General features: G+C 39.9%; 1 protein-coding gene across 1 annotated transcript in view; it reads right to left on the reverse strand.

The window, feature by feature from the left end:
• Nucleotides 1-654: 654 nt before the first annotated feature.
• The window catches only part of LOC136710774 (transient receptor potential cation channel subfamily M member 2-like), a 39,171-nt gene continuing 24,408 nt past the window's right edge, over nucleotides 655-15,417 (reverse strand). The window contains exons 21-26 of the mRNA XM_066686586.1: nucleotides 11,931-12,112; nucleotides 11,417-11,549; nucleotides 10,348-10,435; nucleotides 7,391-7,478; nucleotides 7,049-7,150; nucleotides 655-3,745 (exon numbers count right to left, since the gene is read on the reverse strand). Coding sequence (XP_066542683.1) covers nucleotides 7,062-7,150; nucleotides 7,391-7,478; nucleotides 10,348-10,435; nucleotides 11,417-11,549; nucleotides 11,931-12,112 — 580 coding nt within the window. The 3' untranslated portion in view covers nucleotides 655-3,745; nucleotides 7,049-7,061. The remainder of the gene's footprint in view (nucleotides 3,746-7,048; nucleotides 7,151-7,390; nucleotides 7,479-10,347; nucleotides 10,436-11,416; nucleotides 11,550-11,930; nucleotides 12,113-15,417) is intronic.

A 15,417-nucleotide genomic window follows, 5' to 3' on the forward strand; every position in this document is an offset into this window, starting at 1 on the left:
TACATAAAAACATACAATTATATTTTATTTATATTAAATAAAGTTGCGTTCATTATCTGTAACTTCTTAACCAGTTCAGGGTCATGGTGGGTCTGGAGCCTACCCGAAATCATTGGGCACAAGGCAGGAACAGGGGGCACCAGTCCTTCACAGGGCAACACACACTCACACACTCTCACCTAAGGACACTTTTGAGTTGCCAATCCACCTACCAAATTGTGTTTTTGGAGCGTTTGAGGAAACCGGAGCACCCAGACGAAACCCACGCGGACACGGGGAGAACACACCAAACCCCTTTTAATAGTTTTATATATATATATATATATAACACAATATATACCAAACCCCTTTTAATAGTTTTATATATATATATATATATATATATATATATATATATATATATATATATATATATATATATATATATATATAAAAAACTATTAAAAAGGGTTTGGTGTGTTCTCCCCGTGTCCGCGTGGGTTTCGTCTGGGTGCTCCGGTTTATATATATATATATAAACCTTCTGAGCCAGAAGGTTATCATAAATTCTTTTTTGATTGGTGTTGTACCATTTTTGACTAGCAGGGGTGGGCAGATATTTATCAGTTACCCCTCAAGATGTCATTTCATTGAAAAAAAAAATTCTGAGGGGCTAGGTGCTAAAAATTAGTATGCCGTTGACAACAAGGGAGCAGGCCACCTGGATAGACTGCCACTGTGGAGAATCAACCAAGTTGTTTCTCATACAGCCAAAGGAGAAACAAATTGTTCAGTGTTATGGCAAATCTCCAAGTGCCACCAGGGAGGAAGACTGAAGTTCAAAATGATTCTTAGGGCCAAGGAGAAATCAAGACATGGGGTCAAGCATTCTCTCCAATATCTATTTTATTCATACATTTGCAGCAGTATATATAGGACACTTGTCATGTACGCCAACCTTGCCATGTTTACCATTCTGTTAATATTACATCATGTATCATTGGCCAAAACCCAGACACTCCAAAAACTGGCCAATTAAGCCATCCATCTTTCTGTTATTAACTGCCCTCTTATTTCTTTCCCCTTGTCAACATATTGTTTTGCAGACAGTTTTTCCATTCAAGATGTTCTTCAACATATTTATTGGAATTCTCTAAATCTATTTAGAGACATTACTCCTCCAATCTAACTACCGAAGTGTACTGATAAGCCCTTTTCCTCCCCAATAGACACTCTAGGGTCATGTCCTGAACACAGCATGTAATAAGCACTTTAAGGTCTACATTTCAATCACAGTGTATGTCAATCTTTAAAAAGTATATTGGTAGATTATTATTGTCACTCCTTACATAATAATAGATTATTATTATTATTACTCATTACATTGTTTGTTTGCATTTTCCCATCACAATTCCCCTTTTTTATGATTATTAAAACAGATGTAATAAAAATGATGTAATAAAAATACGTTTTATCATAAACCAATGTAAAAATAATAAAATGCAAAAGATAACATCAACCACAGACCAGCTAAGCTTTCGGCCTAGGTATCATAACTCATGCATTTAAAAATAAGTATAATAAGAGTAAAATTAGATTTACTGTACATTTACAAATGATATATATGAGAATTAAACTGATTAAATGAATAATTAAATAGGAGAAATAAATTGACAGAATAAAATGATTATATAATTTACTCATCCTCCTCAATAGGCTCATGATCAAGGGAGGCATAAATGGGGCATTTGAGGCAATGAGGCATTTCAAGGGACATATCATCCAGAGAGTTAGGAGCTGCTGGGTGAAGTTCAATTTATACTTCTTCTCTAACCATAGTGAAGGTAACAATGTTCAATAGTTTTAGCAATTAGACTTTTGATGACTTTTGGGATGATGCAGCACCCAATGACTGCCATCACCACTAGGGAAATTCTAACTGTGACAGCCAATTTCAGTCCCAATGCACCCCACTTGCCAAAATAAGAATTACACCAAGCCATCCATCATAATCATCATCATCATTATCATCATCTTTTCCACTTATACATTACAGGGTCGTGGTGGCAACAGGGCGAGCAAAGAAGCCCAGATGTCTCTTAATTCCCTGCAGCTTCCACCAGCTCCTCCTGGCCCAGGCCAGCCGGGAGATATAATCCCTCCAGTGTCCTAGGTCTACTCCAGGCCCTCCTTCTAGTTGGAAGTGCCTGGTCCACAAAGAATGTGTAGAGTGGAATAGCAAACTCCCACGCCCCCTCAATCATCTGTGATAAAGTAAAGAGTTGGTCCATAGTTCCATGGCCAGGATGAAATCCGTATTGTTCCTCCAGAACCCTAGATTTGACTATTGGACAGATTCTCCTTTCCAGCACCTTGGCATAGACTTCCAAGCCATCCAATCATTATTTATTCCAGAAAATCCATGCAGGTCAGCTGTAAATGCCATTAGTTCTGCTAAAGCCATTGTAAAAGAACCATTTGCTGCTGTGTGATTAGGAAAAAATGTGCAACAATGATAACTTTTTGGCCAAGATCGTGTCTAGTGCGAAGCGGTTTTGATAAGTCATTTGCAAGGCATAATGTAACTGTTCTCCTAGTACACGCAATGTTTCACGGGTCATATTTGCTAAATGTTGCTTGTTATATTCTGTTGCGCATGGACGGGTCCAATAACTCACTGTACAGGTAATATCTTTCAAGAAATTAAATGTATTGCATTCATATGGTGCATCTAAATTGATCTGGATTTCTGATCATCCCTGTAGGAGATAACATTAAGTATGATTACGTTACCAGGATTGATACATTCATGTTGAATGATAGAGTAATTAAATATTTTTGAGCCTGCAGCTGAAGCACAATTCCTGGGAAATTTATAGCCTCCCTGCATTGATTGATCTAAAATGTCAACATTACATGCCTTGCTTTCATTGCCATGTAATATGTATTGTAATTTTAGTGGATCTGGGTGCATGTGGGCGCGGTAGCGCAGCAGGTAGTGTTGCAGTCACACAGCTCCAGGGACCTGGAGGTTGTGGGTTCGATTCCCGCTCCAGGTGACTGTCTGTGAGGAGTTGGTGTGTTCGCCCCGTGTCCACGTGGGTTTCCTCCCACAGTCCAAAAACACATGTTGGTAGGTAGATTGGTGACTGAAAAGAGTGTGTGAGTGAATGTGTGTGTGTTTCCCTGTGAAGGACTGGTGCCCCCTCCAGGATGTATTCCTGCCTTGCGCCCAATGATTCCAGGTAGGCTCTGAACCCACCGTGACCCTGAACTGGATAAGTGGTTACAGATAATGAATGAATGAATGGGTGCATATGTCTCATGTATTTGGGGCATTGTAAGGAAATGACATGATGATAGGAACTTCACGAGCGCTCATACAAACATAACATGGGGAGTTAACAGCTGTTGTGACTGCATGCTTGGCTTTCTGATTAATACTTGATCAATTGGTCTCTGAGCTGAGATAGCCTGACCCCTGAAATGGCCTTGACAAAGTAGGTGTCAGTAGGATCAAACAAATGATTAGCAACTGAAAGAAATTAATTATTGTTTTACAGGATTGTTGCTGGTTTTGTATGCTGGAGTTTCTTGCAGTGTGTCCAAGGCACACGTCCTTTGAATTTTACCACAGTATCCATAGTCAGCAGTACCTGGAACTGACCCAACCACCGTTGTTGTTTCCGGTGCTTTCATCTTTATCACCACCCAGTCACCTGAAGTGTATCTTCCCTTCTGATGGTTTGGGCAGAGCTGCTGCTGCCTATGAGTGGACAGAATGCAAAATTGTAAGTAATTCCTTACAATATGTCATCATCTTCGAACAACCCCTTATTATGTAGGTTTCCTAGTGGATCCAATTTCTGCAGTTTATTTTCAATTGTTGCATTTTCCCTTTCCACTGTATCTGCACTTTTTGGGTGATGCATCAGAACTTTTGTTACAGCCTGTGAAAATTGTTTGCTAGTAGGGAGACATTACCCATTTGGAAAACATGTCCACTATCACCAAACAATACTTCTTTAACAGTAACCATTTGGGGGCTCATTGTCCCGGATATCTGGTGTGTCTGGGGTTCTCAGAGCAGAGGAACAAGTCGGATTGAAAAACCAAGTCTGGCCACCAGCTGTCCATGTCTGGCTGCTGTACAGCTGCCACCATTGAGCCTTTAGAGGCATGATCTTTACTGTGGAATAACTTTGTGAAATAAGGTAATTAGGCAAAAAGTAGACATGATCTACCATCTAAAGCTTGCCATATTCCAACTTTAAAAACATAGCCAGCTTTGTGCCAGGCAGAACGCTCAACATCTGAGGACTGAGACGTAAGTTCAGTGAGAGAGAGTGGTTGGGTGTCCGGAACTCAGGCTTCGTGTAAAAGAGAAAACAATGGGTCATACTGAGAGGCTTGCTTGACATCATCATCTGTGAAGGTGTTACCTCGTGCAACCACTGAAGTGTATTTTGTGTGAGCTTCACAGCTAATCACAGCAACAGCTTTTGGCAGAAGGATGGCTTCCAATAAAGTTGCTACCAGAATGTAACACACAAAGTGTTTCCTTGTACATGTAAGACATTTTCTGTAAAACAAATCATTCAGAAAAAAAAAGCCACCGATTCAGCAGCTTGAGCTATATCAGAACTTGGTAATCTGCCAGAGCACAAACATTCATGCAAAGTTAGAACAGCAAACCCTAGTCGGTTCTTTCCACAACTGTCATGAAATGCTGACCCCTCATCATACAAATTAAGGTCAGCATTGGGAATCAGAATACCCAATACATCAGTTTCTGAGAGTAAACCTGTGAAATGGTATCATGTGGCTCTCCATCATCCGGTGTAGGGAACAGAGTTGCCGGATATCCAATTGTGCAACACTGAATGGTGACATTCGGCAATTCAAGCAACATGACATGATACCGTAACAAACCTGCTGACAAATGAGATGTTTTCTGCTCTAATATAATCACTGACACTGCATGTGGAACCCATCAAAGGAGGCTAAGACAGCCTGTTCTGCTGCTGCCACAGCTCTCACACATTTGGGCAAGCCCTGTGCTACAGAATCCAGTTTACTGGAGAAATACGCAAGTGGTTGCGTACAGCCCCCATGCACCTGATACAAGATTGAGATTGCGAGCCCATTTTTCTCGACTGTTAGAAAGAATGGTTTATTCATATCCAGAAGTCCCAAAGTGGAAGTTTGATTGCAATAGCTGATTTCAAACCTTTAAAAGAATATTCAGCTTCTGAAGTACTTCTGAAGTGGACACACTTTTTCCAAGATTTAAAGTAGATAACTGTGCCTCACATGCTGCATAATTTAGAATCCACTGTCAACCATAAGAAGTCATTCCCAAAAAACTCATTAATTGTAGCTTAGTAATAGGTTTGGGAATTTTTCAGACTGCCTGTACTCATGAGAAGGACAATTTTCCTCCTGCAGAAATGGCACGTCTTCTGATTTGGCTAATCAACCACAGAACAGGTACCTGTGATAGAATTGGAAAACTTGGAAAACTGGAGACTCTGGGACAACTGGAAACCGGAGACTCTGTGTATGGAACGATCTTGCCAGCCATGATGAGCGAATCAAACACTGGAGTGATGCCCTCTACTGCGGTCGTCCTTGAGAGGATACAGATTCTTTTTGGGTCAATAGTTTTTTTTCCAGGAGGAACCAAAACTTTAACACAACTCTGGTTTGTGTGAATTGATGAGCTGAACAGTGCAGACAAACCAAAGCTGTGCATGGGATGCAAAATGCCATGATTTTGCCAACCATCCAAAGAGTTGCACTTGTACAGCCAAAGGCCCAGATTTTTCCACGGAATTGACTAAACAATTGCTCTTGTGAGGGGAGAGGATGACCTGAGCTGCAGAACGGCCATTTTCCCAATAGAGATACACAAGGTAAAATTTATCATTCAAACTCACCATATCCCATTTAATTTCAAACTCTATCACAGCACAATGAAGGTCTTCTTCTGACATTACTTCATGTGAAGCCCTAAGCATGGATGCAGTTGCCCCTAAATCAACTAGAAAACTAAGTTCTATTCCTGTCACTATCAAATTCTAGACATAACTTATCTTTTCATGATCTCGTCCACAGGGACTCCATCCCCCTCTGGCTCCTCCACTGTGCTCCCCTCATCTCAGTCCACAGGCTCCATTGTTGTGAGTCTCTTGTGAAGTGATCATGCTGTCCACAGGCAAAGTAGCCTACAATTTGTTCAGCGACACTGTCCATGACCTTGACCACAGCGACCACCCCATTTCCACAACTCCAGCTGTACATCCGCAAGTTCACCCTCTTCTTTTTCTCTTCTTTTCTCTCTTTTGCTGTTCTCTCTAGCAGAATGTCCTGCTCTATGAGATTTACTTCTTAGGAGCCTTAGGAGCTTGTTAGCTCTGGAAACATAAATCATCAATACCTTACCGCCTGTTGAGTCGGTGTTTCCACCTGGTGTGCCATGCCAGTCCAATATCAGTGATGCCGGTGGACCTGCAGTGGAGCCACCTCTCCACTCTGGAGACTTCTGGTGGATGGCTGGACTTGGTCTTTTAATCTGCCTTGTTCCTCTGCTCAAAGAACTCCAGACACACAAAATATCCCAGACGAGCCCCCAAATTGTTACTTTAAACTCTAGATAATGTTTGCATATTCACATCACATTTATTCATTTATTATCTCATCTCTTTATCTGTAACCGCTTATCCAGTTCAGGGTCGCGGTGGGTCCAGAGCCTACCTGGAATCATTGGGCGTAAGGCGGGAATACACCCTGGAGGGGGCGCCAGACACAGGGCAACACAGACACACACACACATTCACACCTACGGACACTTTTGAGTCACCAATCCACCTACCAACGTGTGTTTTTGGACTGTGGGAGGAAACCGGAACACCCGGAGGAAACCCATGGGGAGAACACACCAACTCCTCACAGACAGTCACCCGGAGCTGGAATCGAACCCACAACCTCCAGGTCTCTGGAGCTGTGTGACTGCGACACTACCTGCTGCGGCACCGTGCCGCCCCATATATGCTATATAATGGCCAACCTGCTTGGAATTCTTAACAGGCATTGAAGTGATGAGTCTTCTCCTCTGGTTCCTGCTCATCAGATTCCTTAAGGTCACTAACTCTGCCCTTTAATTCATAGGCTGAAATTGAAAGAAAAAAGTTTCAACTAAAAGAGCTTTAGTCAAGTTTGCAATTATATGAAGCTGGTTATAAAGAATTGTCTTTACTTTGTTGTGGCCAGTGATTGAGCTTAACACCACTGTTATTTAAATTAGACTTGCTATTCATGAGAAAATTTAAGCTATTTAGCAATATGGAAGAATAAAATATAAAAAAAGAAAAACAACAAAAATCATGTAAAGGAATCATGTAAAACTCACACATTAAAGGTGTGTCCTGCTTTGATTTGTAGCCCTGAGATTTAAGGGTGTCCATAATCCACCGTAGAGCTTGATTGGACTGTGAGACCTAACACATAATGAAACAGTCCTTAATACTTGATAAATAGATATGGGTACAATTTATGAGACCTGCATACATCCTTTAAAAAGGAAATACTGCAAACAATATTTTGTAAAGGCAAGTGTTTTGTGTAGAACAGTAAATAATGAAAGAATATAATTAATTAAATAATTAATTACTTTTCGGTAACAGCTCCTTTATGTTCAGTGTCACTATTCATTACGCTTAATCACTGGGTGCAAGGCAGTAACACCCAGTGGACAGTTTGCCAGTCAATCAAAGGGAATCACACACTCGAAACCTGTGGACACTTCTGCACAGCCAATCCACCTACCTCTGCTTATGTTTTTGTTTAGTGGGATGAAACCTAACCACCCGGAGGAAACCCACTCAGATACAGGGAGAACACACCAAACTCCTCACAAACTGAGACCAGAGGCTGTCAAAATAGTTCTTGATTTTCATGGAGTCACATGTACATAGTAATTAGACTATTTTTTTAATGGCTCTATCCAGCACCAAAATATTTCCTCCAACAACTCCTTTCCAGTTCCTTTTTGTGTATGTTTACCAGGCTACACAAAAATTCTCTGTTTACAGTACAGAATAAAATTAGAAAACAACTTAAATTAACATAAAATTCAAAGACACTGCTCATTCCAATTTAAAGTTGTACTAATATGTACAGATTTTATGCAGGTAAGGAATGCATCTACTGTCATCTTTCTTGGCATACAGTATCTTGCCATCTGAGATAATTCAGACTCTCAGCAAAAAGATAGACTAACTGCTGCAATATATGTTGTCATATGTTGTGTGGACAGAGGAGAATTGGTCAAAAGATCACTTAGGTCAAGAAAACAAGTTTTATTTAGTTCTGGTTGAACTGGGAAAAATGGAACATAATGTGGACCTAATGAAGAAGTCAGTTAAGTTTAACTCTTAAACAGGCAAGCGTGGAAATTGAGTTGTAAAAAAGAATTTAATGTTACTGTTCACCTCTTTTGCACCTAAATAAAACATTTCCAAAAAATATATTTTAATATGTTGTGTATTTTAGATTTCATGAGTTGCATCTCCCAGGATAAGTTGTCCTATTAAGATATAGAAACATCAACACTAAATAATTTAATGTTTCATTTAATGATGAGAATTGATACATTCTTGTGTTTTACATCACACAAACTCATATTTAAACTGATGACCTTTCCTTTTTTCCTACATGTATTTGTGCATCTGCAACCTCCATCTTGAATGTATTGAGCTTTTTGTGTTTTTGCACAACATGGCTTTTTGGCATCATGGCGATAAAGCAGCCATCCATTGTTTATGGTTATATCAGCCATTTGCCAAAAGAGGCACATATACCACTGATAGGAATTTGCAGGTGTGCAGTACAAAGCCACCATCATGTCAGCAAGGTCAACTCCTCCCATGTGGACATTGCATTTTGACACAATGTTTGAACAAGGAACACCAACCTTTCTTCTCTCCTCCTTTAAGAAAAATCTGATTTCTTTAACAGGGCTTATAGCAGCACATGAGCTAGCTAGAGTGACAGCTTTGTTGTCGATCAGTTTCACAATAGCCTCATTATCCATCCTCAAGCGTGCATCCCTTTAGCATGTTTTTGCACATACTAGTTTCACAAGTCAAAAGATTAATTCAGATGCACAATAAATGGTAGAGATGTGCAAAAGTAGACAGCACACTCTGAAGGGTTCCTGATAGTCTTGCAGAGTTCAAAAACAACATTGTCTCCAAGTCCAAGTTCATTGAAAGGACCCAGTGCTGGGCTAAATGTGCTCTTTCCAGTGTATGTCAGAAAATCATACACTATCCCAGAAACACCTGCTTGAACAAAGATCTTGAAACCCTGGGAGTAGGGTTTGCTTGGAAGATATTAGCGAAGTTACCCAGTCTTTGTTCCCGTGTAGGGGACCATTATCTCATCTGTTGAGAACAGGTTCTCACTCTCAATTTCCAGACACTTCTTCCTTATGTGCTCCAGCACTGGCCTGATTTTGCAAAGATGATCCTGGGTAGGGTCTGATGTCTCATTATTTTGAATCTGAATAAATCTTGAAAGGCATTTACACCTTTTTATTGACATCACATCAGCAATTTTGGGATAACATGTGCCTTCTGCCCAATAATCATCCATAAATGGCCTATTCACCACCCACAACATATGATTTGTAAATAAGAATAAGCTGGAACAGATCATCATCCAAAATTATGGGCAAAGTAGCTACAAGGTGAATCCATAGTTAAACTGTAATAATACACAAATCTGTGCATTTTAATATAAATTTTGCCATAATAATTTCATTGTCTTTCATGTTAAATATACAATTTGAATACTACCCAATTACTCACTTTTTACCCCAACAGGCAATGTATCTCAGGGGTACATAGTTTTTAAATGTTGCTGAATATCACCACAAACACTGTTAGACTAGATGTTAGATGTTAAATATGTTGTATCTCCTGGTGCACACTGCCTATTGTCAGGGTTTGGAGGATTTAGTCCTTGGCAGAATTTGGGCTTCTTAGTAATAATAACAATAATTGATTTATATAGTGCTTTTAAGGACACTCAAAGACACTTTACATACTTATAAAAATCAGGAAACCAATATGCATAGGATCATATGCATAAAGTCAATATAATGCCATCCATTTAAAATAAATAAAAGAACATTGTCATATATTATACAGCTACATGGCCATGTGAATGTTAATGTTTATTAAAACCTCTTTCATTCCAGTCTTTCTGGAGATGAATTAAATGTGTTAAGGCAGCAGAAAATTAAACTATATGCTGGGCTACAGCTGATGTCCCCAAGCCTATTCAATTATACAGATTACATACCTGTTCCTCAAGCTGGGCCAGCCTTTTTGCCATGCCATCAGAGCCATATTCATGGTCTTGTTCCAGCAGTTCTGATATGATACCAACTCTGAAAAAAATAATTTTGATAAAAAATTGCAAGAAAATAATTATTGGCCATTTTATAATTTTTGTTATTTTACATCCAAAAATAGCTTCTTTCATAATTTCAAATGTTCACCCAAATATATGTAGATTTTTTTATTCATTATTTTTTTCTGTAATTGCTTATTTAGTTCAGGGTTACAATGGGTCTGGAGCTTATCTGGAAGCACTGGGTACAAGACAAGAACACAGTGCACTGGAGCCAACCTATTACAGTGCATCATACACTCATGCATTCACTCACACACTCATACATGTAAACATTCTTGAATAGCCAATATACCTATGATCATAATATTTTGCATTATGCGTAGAAAATGGAGACCTTGAAGAAACCCATGCAGACACAGGGTGATCACACTAATCATCTTACATACAGAGACCTGAGGCTTGGTTTGAACCCACAACTCCAGTACCTTAGAGTTGATTGACTGTGACATTTCCTACACCACCAATCCTTTTTCTATATTTGAAGAAACAGAAGCAGCAAGAGGTTGTATGCAAGATTACCTTGAAAAAATGTACTACTTAATTAAAGAATTCATTAATTGCTGAAAATCAAGTGGTTTTTTTTTTGTTTTGTTTTTGAGAGACTACAGATTTACTCGGATGAAGAAGGTTAACCTCAGGTCCAACAACAGTCCTTGGGAAGAAGGAAGGGAGAAGAAGATCCAAAGGAGTAGTTTTGGTATTGTCCTACTCCCAAAATTATGTTAATATGTAACTTCAATAACAAACAAAGTATAAGAACGAATGAGGGGGGAAAACAAACACCAGAGCAAACCCTAACCCTGAACAGAAATCATCCAAAAATGAATACTGCCAACATTTTACTCACAACTGTACACACTATTATCCTTATAATGCCCAGCCGTAGTTGGATCACTCAAAGTAATGCACTACATGAATCTAATTCTATTACATTATGGAAAGTGATCTTACTTACTTTTCAGCTGTGTCCTGGATGCGATGCTCCACACTCTGGTTCCTGTTCTGCCTCTGTAATGCCAGATAATTTTCCTTCATTGACGACTCCCATGATAACAGATTCTTTTCTTTTTCTGGAGTCAGCTTTTGCCCTGGATACATTGAAACCACACTTAGATTTACTATTAGCCAGCTGAGAACATATTTGTTTTCCACTGTATTAATATTTATTAATATTCTGTGGGTTTATCACTTGATAGATGTTAATGAGAGTAAATATTTTTCCATTAATGTATTCATGGCATTTCACCTCTTGCTATCTGGAGGACAAATACAGAACAAGGCTAATTTAAGACATAGTTTACAAAAGGCAAAAACTAATAGATTTGAATAGATTTAACTGTCTTTCAGATTCTTAATTTACATAATGAGCAAAGGACTGATCACCAACCAGAACTTTTTCCAGAACTTCTTTTCCTTTCTTAATAAATTAGCAGAGATTTTCCTAGAGACTAGTGACAAGAGATACTCACTGAATTCACTGTTTTTATCAGGGGAATTTTGCAGGCACACACGTTTGACCAAGATGTACAGATGGCTCAGGAGGATGAAGGGGGGAGGTAGTGCAGGACGGCTGTAGTATTCCCTTATCAGCTCATTACGCTGGAGCTTCCAGATTATGTCTGTATTATCCTGCACCTCAGTGAATGTGTAGCTACGGAACCAAAGGGCAGAGCAGTCAGTTCACATGATAGATTATATTTTTAATGTACAGTAATTATAATCATACACAAGACAAGTTGTAAAATATCATATGCCAATCCATTAGAGCTTCACATGTTGAATCCTACACCTCAACACTATGGTTGCTGTTGCCGTTTATGATCTGATCAGCAACCAGCTACCCTTAACAACTACAGTTAATCATTGAGCCCAGCCCATGAGTACCCAAACCATACTGTATCACTAGCTCTTTACAGGGGTCCTCCTCTCCTTGGTACTTTGCTGAATTAAGCCCACAACACCTCCAAAAGTTCAACAGTGAAGTCTAGCATCCCAGACCCACCCCCATCCAAACCAGTTTTACAGTCCTACCTTACCCCTTACCATCAACAACCGTACATCCACATTGGCCTCCCCGGTGACAAAGGCTGTTCCTAGCCCCACTGGCACCGTTAATGCATGCTCAGTGCCATCAGTTCCATGTGAATTTTACATGCTACATCACCAACCACTGACTAGACCTTTCAGCTGTTTCTGATAACTCCTTCACAGCTGCCCTTAGTTTCTGGCCCTTGATGCCGAACTGCACAAGCAGGGATGTGGCCAATTTGGCTACAAATCCCCTAACACCTATCCCCACAGGTCTTGCATGTGCCTGCCATCCACGTTCCCTCACCTCAGCCGCCAAGTCAGTGTATTTCAGCTTCTTCCTTTCGAACGCTTCATCTATTGCATCCTCAAATGGAATAATTAACTCTATGAAATAAACTATCGATTTACTTTTGGAGTAGAACGCCATGTCTAGCTTCAGTGTAGTTAATAAAATGCAATCTGGGACCTGCAGCTTGTTTCCGATGTCCACTAACAATTTTCAATCTCATGCTTCACCCAATCTACCAAAGTTTATAGCCTGTGCACATTTTCAAAAACATTTCCCCTCATGCACACACCTAAATATTTTATTACTGCAGCCACTCGTCGATGCATTAACCTCTAGCAGTTTGTTGTCCAACAAACATGCTAAAACCCTTTGCACCTGATTATGTCTCCATGTATACTGACCCTGTTATAAACTAACATTAAGAGGCTGATTGAATATGCTTCAGTGTGCCAACCCCTGTACATAATCCACAACTATGGTTTTCACCTTCCCACTGTCCAAGATCATCAATGATATTAACAGCATTCACGAGTTCAGCTTTTAGTCCCACAGCTTGTTTGGTATCATTTAGTGCTGCACTATACCATCTACCTAAACTCTTCACTCATCACTCCCATACTGTAGGGATCATTTCTCCTTCCATTAAAAAATTTTCTTGCAAAAGTTTTCCAGGGCGGCACGGTGGTGCAGCAGGTAGTGTCGCAGTCACACAGCTCCAGGGACCTGGAGGTTGCGGGTTCGATTCCCGCTCCAGGTTACTGTCTGTGAGGAGTTGGTGTGTTCTCCCTGTGTCCGCGTGGGTTTCCTCCGGGTGCTCTGGTTTCCTCCCACAGTCCAAAAACACACGTTGGTAGGTGGATTGGCGACTCAAAAGTGTGAGTGAATGTGTGTGTCTGTGTTGCCCTGTGAAGGACTGGCGCCCCCTCCAGGGTGCCTTGCGCCCAATGATTCCAGGTAGGCTCTGGACCCACCGCAACCCTGAATTGGATAAGCGGTTACAGATAATGAATGAATGAAAAGTTTTCCATTGACAATCGACAGACTTCTAGACTTGCTCGGTTTAACTTTCAGCCTAGCCAACCTTAGATTATTATTAACTTCTCCAGTAACCACAGTGTGCAAGGCACAGTAGTCGTTAGCATCGTCATGTCATCCATGTAAGCCCTAATTTGGGGAGCTGAGTTCCTTTCCCCACCCACTTAGAGGCCCTAATTATTACCTCCATTGCCATCATACATCCAGCCATTATACCTATTTCTAATCGCTGCCATAATGTGACAAATTCTCCTGTACTAAAACAAAACTGAATATCCTCAAAGCATGCTTTAACCAGCCTAGTAGCCTAATCTGGCACCTGGAAGAATCCAAAAGCTTTCCACATAGTTTCCAACATAGCACTGAGCAATGAGCACTGATAAATGTATAGAAACAAAATAAAGCAATAAGCCACTTGGGTATATAAACATTCTTGGAAAATATTTAGGCCTTTTTAATAATCAAAATATTTAGTCAAATACAGAGTATAATAATGTAGCCATGCTAACTTGGACTGTTGAAAAAGAACAAGTCGCCAGTCATTGTACATTGCATGAAAAATTTTATGAACACTTAAGATTTTTGTCACATTATATAAGATTCTTTTTAATCATTTGCTGTCTATGCATTTTTTGCTCACCAAATTACCAGGGCAAAACCTTTATTTACCCACAATGCATTCAGTTCTACAGAGCATGAGAGGTTGTGGGTAAACATTTCTTACATTCATGAACAGAAGCAGTATGTTGTGAATGCAAAACAGATAAAAGCTTGAAAGCTAGCATGGCTTGAATCGAGAGGAGATTTCAGAGCACCTGTCAGATTCAAGATGAATGCCTTCCTCTAAGACCCCCCCACCACTTAAATGTGTTCCAAATGTCAGAAGCAAGGTAAAAGAAGAAAAAAAAACTCTCTTTGCATATGCTTTGCTTTTTTTTTTTTTTTTTTTTTTTTTTTTTTGCTTCTGACAGTTACCCATGAAACACTGCCCTTAACAGAAAAAATAAATAAAATAAAAACCGGCAAAATGCAAATTAAATAAGTATCAAATAAATGCAAAAAGGTAACCAAGTATCTTTGAAAAATATATTTGTTTTCTGTTTTGCATTCACAACATATACTTTCTGCTCTTGATTCTACACTGTTAGAAAAACTGTCACTGTGGTTCAGTGTTCATCATACTGTGAACACATGAATTATGAAATGAGTTTATGGAAGTGTTGAACTAAACACATCATCATCATCATCATCATCTTTTTCACTTAGCACTAGATGTGCATAGTGCTGTCATTAAACACAGCGACCCCAAAAAATGAATTGAATTCCAGAGCCCTCCTTTCATGACATTTCCCATAATTTTCATGTTCATAAAGACAAGGATGAAGAGATTAAGAACAGGGACAAAGCTTCCCTTGCCCGGAGTAGGGTTACCAGTGCCTCACCCTGGAGCCAGGCCTGGGGGAGGGGCTCCTTGGCGAGCGCCTGGTGGCCGGACTTTCACTCATGGGCTCCAGCCGGGCTCAGCCTGAAGGAGTAACATGGGTCCACTCTCCCATGGGCCCACCACCTGTGGGAGAGGTAGCAATCCAGGTCTGGTGCAT

This window comes from Hoplias malabaricus, chromosome 12, assembly GCF_029633855.1.
Source record: "Hoplias malabaricus isolate fHopMal1 chromosome 12, fHopMal1.hap1, whole genome shotgun sequence".
NCBI classification, from domain to species: Eukaryota; Metazoa; Chordata; class Actinopteri; order Characiformes; family Erythrinidae; genus Hoplias; species Hoplias malabaricus.